The sequence below is a fragment of the Anguilla anguilla genome, chromosome 14, assembly GCF_013347855.1.
Source record: "Anguilla anguilla isolate fAngAng1 chromosome 14, fAngAng1.pri, whole genome shotgun sequence".
Lineage (NCBI taxonomy): Eukaryota > Metazoa > Chordata > Actinopteri > Anguilliformes > Anguillidae > Anguilla > Anguilla anguilla.
In genome coordinates this window covers 34,625,056-34,632,957 of record NC_049214.1, presented here as the reverse complement: position 1 = coordinate 34,632,957, position 7,902 = coordinate 34,625,056, and the positions used below count along the sequence as shown (strand labels likewise).

The 7,902-nt window shown below is 46.5% G+C and overlaps 1 protein-coding gene across 3 annotated transcripts in view; it reads right to left on the bottom strand.

The window, feature by feature from the left end:
- The window catches only part of atp8b5b (ATPase phospholipid transporting 8B5b), a 37,305-nt gene that overhangs the window by 3,172 nt on the left and 26,231 nt on the right, over positions 1-7,902 (bottom strand). For all 3 annotated transcript variants that reach the window (XM_035391757.1, XM_035391758.1, XM_035391759.1), the window contains exons 16-27: positions 7,460-7,648; positions 7,102-7,217; positions 6,640-6,804; positions 5,999-6,110; positions 5,460-5,565; positions 5,203-5,344; positions 4,439-4,622; positions 2,453-2,676; positions 1,751-1,834; positions 1,234-1,479; positions 532-670; positions 1-117 (exon numbers count right to left, since the gene is read on the bottom strand). The exon at positions 1-117 is cut by the window's left edge and continues 14 nt beyond it. In XM_035391757.1, the coding sequence (XP_035247648.1) occupies positions 1-117; positions 532-670; positions 1,234-1,479; positions 1,751-1,834; positions 2,453-2,676; positions 4,439-4,622; positions 5,203-5,344; positions 5,460-5,565; positions 5,999-6,110; positions 6,640-6,804; positions 7,102-7,217; positions 7,460-7,648 (1,824 nt within the window). The remainder of the gene's footprint in view (positions 118-531; positions 671-1,233; positions 1,480-1,750; positions 1,835-2,452; positions 2,677-4,438; positions 4,623-5,202; positions 5,345-5,459; positions 5,566-5,998; positions 6,111-6,639; positions 6,805-7,101; positions 7,218-7,459; positions 7,649-7,902) is intronic.

The following is a 7,902-nucleotide window of genomic DNA, read 5'->3' as shown; positions in this document are numbered from 1 at the left end:
TGGGCCGTAGCTGTATTAGCAGGAAGCGGTAGGCCACAACAGGCAGCACACACAAGATGGAGGTTAGCAGCACTGTTAGCCACACATTGGGCTGGTTCAGAGAGTTCCTGGCCGTACCTGGGACACACGCACACATACACACACACACACACGCACACATGCACACGCACATACGCACACACACACACACACACACACACAGGGACACACGCACGCACATGCCCATGAACACACACATGCACACACACACCCACAGGCAAACACACAGGTGAACACACAAGACATTAACATGTCAGCGCATTTGAGGTAATTAGAGAATGCCCAAGAACACCCATACTGTATGTGTCTCAAGATCATTTCATCTCAGTGTGTTCAAGGTCTACTGTATATCCCAGTGCATGACCGTTCAGCAAAGGCCCGCCCCTTTCCCTCATAGCAACAGATGCAGTGGCAATCATCCAATGGGAAAGCACAAAGGTCATGTTGCCAGGCTACAGGGATGTGCCCGTGGACATTGGGAAGGTGGCTCACCAATGAAGGGGAAGGATGCGGTGAAGATGAGGTACATGCCGTTGCTGTACATGGTGAAGATGACGGCGAAGTACACAGACAAACTTCCCCACAGGAAGAACTGGTTCACCGCTGTCCAATAGGACGTGTCCAGGCCCAGCTGACAACCAATCACAGTGCATGGTAACAACACGTCTAGCTCAGTCTTCAGCATGGATATACATAATCACAGATTCCATAGGCTCACCAAATGCTCAGCTTCTTAATTACAGAAGATTCTGACTTTTACAGTGTCAGAGTAATGAATGTCCAGACGATGCATCAAATTGGAATGTTTCAGTTTAAATGTTCAGCTTAAATCAGCTTAAACAAAGAACTGGGAATCTGATGAGTCTCTAATATTATTTTTGCATGGCCATGGACAGAACGCTATGAAGAACAGCGAGTGTCGCCCCGGCTACTTTGAAAAAGTGCTATGGAAAAAATGAAGGCAGAGGCGCCAATGGGAAACGAAGTCCAGAGCTTCTCAGGGATACTGCTAGGTCCCAAGCTGCGGACTTCATCTTCCATCACCCACTGCAAACGGCTCTGAGGTTCTGTGACTGTGGAACACCTTTAAAATGGCATTGCAAACTACTGGACAGACGCAGACAGACAGATGGTTGAGAGTGAAGAGGGGGGGGGGGGGGAGGGGAGGAGAGAGGAGGGGTAGGGTTGGCTCACCTGTATGCAGACGACGACGAGCAAGCAGGTCTGAGCCAGCAGGGCGAAGGACTGGTAGTCGGCGATGTCGCGGCCGTCGTCGCGCACCGTGTCCTGGATGGCGCCGTAGGGGATGAAGAAGAGCACGACGGAGCTGTACCAGCCGTGCAGCAGGCAGATGAGGAAGGCCTTCTTACTGAAGTACATGTTCAGCTGCCCCGGGATGTAGAGCTGAGGGTACTGGAAGCTCCAGCGGTCATTCACGTCCTGTTTACACACGCATACGCACACGCACACACACACGCACACACACACACACACACACACGCACAAGTATACAGACACGCACACAAAAGCACACACACACTCACACATACGCACACAAATGCACACACACACACACACACACAGACACACACACATATGCAAACCCAGGAACACACAAATAAAACACACGCACACAATCAGATCTGTGACCATCTGACTGCAGAATCACCACATGAATGACTACTTTGCTGTATCTCCAGTACTGACTGACCTGGTCAAAGAGACTCATGCCCAGCACAGGGAGAGCGGTGTACACCAGATTATACAGTGTGATGTACCACTCATCGTACACGGTCTGGGGAGAGAGCGCAGAAATGGCACATTTTTATATTACTCCAATAATACACATACTTTGCATATTCATAATGCGGTACTATTGGTAAAATGTGAGACCCGTGCCAGCTTTGACTTAAAACTCACAATACATATTTTATGTTTTTTGTTGTTGTCATTGTTAAATGAATGAACACAAGATGTTCTCACTGAAAGTTAAAAAAAAAAAACTTATTCAAAAAAAGGAAACAACAGAGCGTGCTCAGAAGCTATATTGGACAGAGATCCTTCCTTCCGAGGGAACTGAAGGGATATATTTTTAGTCTGAAATGTATTCAAGTGTTTCCTGTCATTTATATAAGTAATTTATATTTCCTTAATAGAATTCGGAATTTCTAATTTGCAATCGTGGAATTTGTAATTTGTAATGTAATGTAATTTAGTACTTTTGCAATTTCTGTACTTTTATATCTTATTGTAATCCATGTAAATTATTTATTTAATTTCTTGTATGTTGGCAATTTCGCCTGAAGGTCCCACAGGGAAAAATAAGGTTATTCTATTCTATTCGATTCTATTCGATTCTATTCTATATCTCCAGCCCCTCTCTCTCTCACTCTGTGTTCGGTCTTCCTCTTACCTGTGCAGAGAAGCCGCTGAAGAAGCCGTACCAGAAGTGCACGAAAGTGAAGGTGAAGTTCTTGTAGAAAAAGTAGCGCAGGAACTTGCACATGCGCAGGTAGGACCAGCGCCCGTGCACCAGCAGGAGGCGCTGCAGGTAGCGGAACTGGGCGAAGGAGAAGTCACTGGACAGCACCGCCTGCATGCCCTCCTGCCCGCTGATGCCCACGCCGATGTGAGCCGCTGTGGGGCATGGAGGGCAGGGCAGAAGAGAGGGGGAGGGGGAGTGAAAGAGAGAGGGAGAGGAAGGAAAGGAGACAAGGGGAAAGGGTGGAGAGTGAAACAGAATGAGAGAGAATGAGAGAGAGGAAGAGGGGGGAGAGAAAGGGGAGAGAGGGAAAGAAAAAGGGAACACAGAGAGGTGGAGAGAGTAAGAGGGGTAGGAGATATTTTACATTTTGCCAAGCAACCAGAATTAAAGCCACAGATTTTTTTTTGCCTTTAATAATCAGAGCCTCATTCTAAAGTCTCATATGAAAGAGCATCTCCAGCTGCTGACTTCGCTCACCACATCACTTGCCTTATACAGGCCAGAGGAAAGAGTGCCCCCTGCTGGTCCACCACCACTACAGCAGCAACCAAAGGGTGCCAGGGTGTATTCCAACCACACCCAGCTCCTCGTATGCTAACGTTAGCCATTCAGCAGAGGTGGCGGGGTTCACACCACAGTACGAACGACGTCATCCCTGTTTTTTACACACCAGGCCAGAACAGTACACCGCTCTGAAATCACAGACTTGGGGCAAAGAATACAGCGTGCATGCTATTTAACAGCAGCTTCTCTGGAGCCCTTTGTGCCGGGATTCATTATTGATGCGGCCACCGTTAAGGGAGCCCTCAGTCCAGAGCTCGCTAAGGGATCGCTCCGCGTCACCTCCATTGTCACATTCGCAGGGTCGCAGTCAAGAACGCAGCGGCTGCCCGTAAATAATTAAAGGCCAAAGCCCCACATTAAGCGTTTCTATCAAATATTAATTAAGACAGGTCAATTAGTGCCTTCAGGACTGATAGACTGGAGACTGGTGTTCTTACAACGTGAAGCCTGAGGTTCAGGACACAAAAGAGGTTTAAGTCATTGCATGGCAATGTCCATAACTTCAATCTGAGTGATCACATAAATACATTTTAGCAATTGGACATACATTTAGCAGTTATCACATTTTGCAATTGATTGACATACGATATGTTTGCCCATAAAACAATCAACTACTACTTGTTGTATTTAACTTTTTAAGGAAACAGAGAGCAAACAGTATGCTCTTTGTGCACCATCTCTGTCTCTCCTACAATAATTGTGTTATTTTAATACCAATTTGAGTGGCACATGGCACGATGTGAAATAAAGGTATGATATGACATACATACATATAAGCAGGAGTCTGTGGGTGAGAATGTATTACACCTGTACACCTTAGGTGTTCAACCTGAAACATTTCAGTTAATGCCCTGCTGTATAAATGGATAAAATGTCTTGATAATGTGTCTCATTATTGCCATAGTTTTTTTTCTTTTATATTTTGTGCCCAATCATATCTATTTAGTGGTTGTTTAGTTGTGACCTGGAACAGAGGCTGAGAAACAAAGCATTGTAGCCACTTTGGCCAGTATTCAATCAACATTTGTGCTACACTTTGACTTCATTGTGATTTCAGAACTCGCCAACCTGTGTTTGTGAAAAAAAAGAGTTCTTGATCTTAAACCTTTAAGGTGTGAGAACTATCATGCAACATTCTATATGCAATATAGAATGTTCTTAAGTAAAAATTCTAATGCTGATGTAACAATCACGACTGGTAACTGAAAGTAATGGAAGTCTAGAACACTGACTTTCCCAAAAACCTGCTCTTGAAAGGATTAATTTTCAGCCAAAGTTAAGGAGCAGTGTTGATTGGATCCCAGCTTTTGTCTCTGTCCGTCCTTGGCCAATCCGGGGGCAGAGCTTTACCCTTGATCATGCTGACATCATTGGCCCCGTCTCCGATCGCCAGGGTAACGGCCTTCTTGTGCTTCTTCACCAGCTCCACCACCTGGGCCTTCTGCAGGGGCGTGACCCGGCAGCAGATTACTGTCTTACACATGCAGGCCGTCCGCAGCAGCTCCAGGCAGAGGCTCTTCTCCAGGGCATAGGCCTGGAAAACGGAGGGATGCACAGAGAGAGAGAGAGAGAGAGAAGCAGGGAGGGAGAGACAGAAAGGGAGGGAGAGAGGCAGGGAGGGAGGGAGAGAGAGAGAGAGGAAGGGGGAGACAGAAAGGGAGGGAGGGTGAGAGAGGCAGGCAGGGAGGGAGAGAGAGAGAGGGAGGCAATTGGGAGGATTTTGGAGAGGGAGAAGGGAGAAAGATGATGTTTACAACTCAAAGAAGGCATGTAAATACGACAAATATAAAACTACAAAACTACAAATAGGCTGTGTGTGTGTGTGTGTGTGTGTATGTGCGTGCATGCATACATGTGTGACTGTATAATAAGCAAGGACAGATACACTAAACACAATATAGTCCATTATCATTAGCAGCTTATGTAATTCACAGGCATCAGTGAGGGTGTGGATGTCCGTTACAGAAAGCACTGCCACACCCTGGAGATTCAATGTGAGTCTGATCAGCTCCTTCGGGACCTTTATTCTCCCCTGGGTCCTCACATCTCTTGACACCCCTAGCAGCCCAATACACCCCACCCCCCTCCCCCCACCTGCTCCAGGTTACACTCACCAGACTGTGGCCGTTGATTACCAGTGCATACTCCCCGTCAACATTTTCCTCAGCGACCACCTTGGTCTTTTTACCCAGAATTCCCCCCTTGATGAAGGGGGGCTCGTCCCCGGCATCCGGCTTCATTTTCCGCCTGGCGTTTCTGGAGGAAGCGGGAAGTGGACACGACGCGTTCACTCACGACTGCACTGATTTCAAGGAGTCAGACGAGGATGGTCAGTTTTTCTTGTTGTTTTTTTATCTTGTCTTTCTCTCACCTAAGTTCCTCCGCCACTTCCTCCGGCGAGTGTCCCGCCACGATGAAGATATCGCTCATTTCCTCCCTCAGCATGTTGCAGGAGTAGCCAATGTTCTCTGCCGTCTCTGCAAACACACACCAACGGCTGAAAACAGCGCTAAATTTGCATCATGGCTACAGGACTTTTGGTACGGAAGTGCCAAATGCATGCTAAAGTATATTTATTTTGCTGTCTTTTTCGATTAAAGTATATTTATTTTGCTGTCTTTTTCGATTGAAGTATATTTATTTTGCTATCTTTTGCGATTGAACGTGTCATTTTTCTTGTATGGAAACTCCAGGTAGAGTTTCTAGTTGTTTTACTCATTTGTCATTGCCTCTGACTTGAAAGCATATCCAGTAAAATACATTTGTTTGGTTTTTCTACCTCACTGAAGCATGCTGCATTTTTTAGAGCAATTCAAAAAATGCAGCAAACTTACAGTTTCAGACAATGGCTGCTGGCCTGCAGTGACTGCAGTAAAACCTGTCCTTCTTATAAGTACTAGCGTCACCCACCCTGTTTATCACCAGTCAGCACCCAGATTTTGATGTCGGCTTTGGACAGTTGCTCAATGGTCTGAGGAACTCCATCCTGTAGCTTATCTTCAATGGCAGTGGCTCCTAACAACTTTAAAAACACAGACACAGACACAGACACACACGTACACATGCACACACACACACACACACACAGACATGTACACATACACACACACACACACACACACACATACAGAGCTGTTACTTTTTCTGCCACTCCACTTGTAACACAGTGCAGCAATATAATTGTCTAAATTTCATGTTAAAAATCCAGCTGAAGTCATTGTAGCTAGCCCACTTATCTTTGCTGCCAGTGAAAGTAATAATAAAATCCATTTATTTTAAATGATTTGGCAAAAGTGAGATGACATCACCCACAGTCTTTGAGCCTCTCTACACACAATATAATGGGGGCAAGATCAGGGTTAAATTCAATTCAACTCACTCAATTCAGGAAATAAACTGCAATGCTGTTGATGAATTGAAAAACTTAATTGAGTTTCCAGAATTGACTGAATACAAATGATAATTGACCCTAACCATGGCTGTGAGAATGAGCCGGAATGGCGGCTGAGAGAATGAGCCAAAATGCTGGGGTGTGTGCGTGCGGTCAGTACCAGCAGGTCCTTCTCGATCTCCTCGTACAGGTCGTCCAGCAGCTCCTCACGGTTCTCCAGCGCTGTGCTGGCCTCGTGGTGCCGCTGCTTCCAGTCCTGCAGGTACTCCTCCTCCAGATCCTTATAGGCCAGGACCAGCGTGCGCAGCCCCTCCCCCGCATACTCCTGCATGCACAGTCAGCACAGCACACGCTTATTATCACAGACACACACACACACACACACACCTACACACACACACATGCACGCACGCACGCACACACACACTCTCTCTCACACACACGCTCACTATATCTCTCTCTCTCACACACACACACACACACACATACTCACTACGCCTCTCTCTCTCGCTCCCTCACACACACGCAAACATATACCATACACATAAATACACTTACAAAATAACTGTCTCTCATACACCCATAAACACAAAACAAATCAGGAATTTGTATTTTGACTCACGTTGAGGTGCTCTGTTGTGACATCCATGAGCTTGCTACAGGACGGATGAAGTCTCTCGTAAACGATGGTGTCGGCACCTTTACAGTACAGAGTCAGCCTGCCCTCTGGATTGCGCACTAGGGAGGTGAGACAGTTGCAGTCACCAGGGGGCGCCATTTCACTCCTACTTCCAGCCTTTCCCGAGCAGACTGTGTGCCACTCATTATTTGTAATAACACTTCCTTCTCTAGTCCCTTTGATGGAATGTAATTTGTCGTGTTTAATTTAATTCATGAAAAATAAAAAATAACAAGAATGAAAAACAAAACACCTTGAATATGACTGAACAGCATGTGGGGTCTGGTGTCACGGGACTCACCGATGACAGACATCCTTTTGCGGACGTTGTTGAAGTCCAGGATGGCCAGAAGCTCGTAGCTCCTCTGGACCCCCATCTCCACAATGGTGACAGTCTCTGGCGTGCGGGATCGAAAGACGAAGCCAAAGTTTCGGGCGGCAGTGACGAGAGCGCCCTCGTCTGGCGACTGGGCCTGGTACAGCAGCTCACCTGGGGCAGAAGGAAGGCACGATCAAGCTATGCACACCTTTTACATCAACATTCCAAAATATAATCCAGTTATACAGCTGGATGTTTACTGAAGCTATCTAGGTTAAGCAACTCACTGGAGGGTACAATGGCAGTACCCCACCTGGGAATTGAACAAGCAGGCTCTACAGGCCCAGTTCCATAACATCATGCAAGGTCACTTTACTAACCAATTACTCTGGCTTAATTTTCCAAACAGCTGTATACACCAGTAC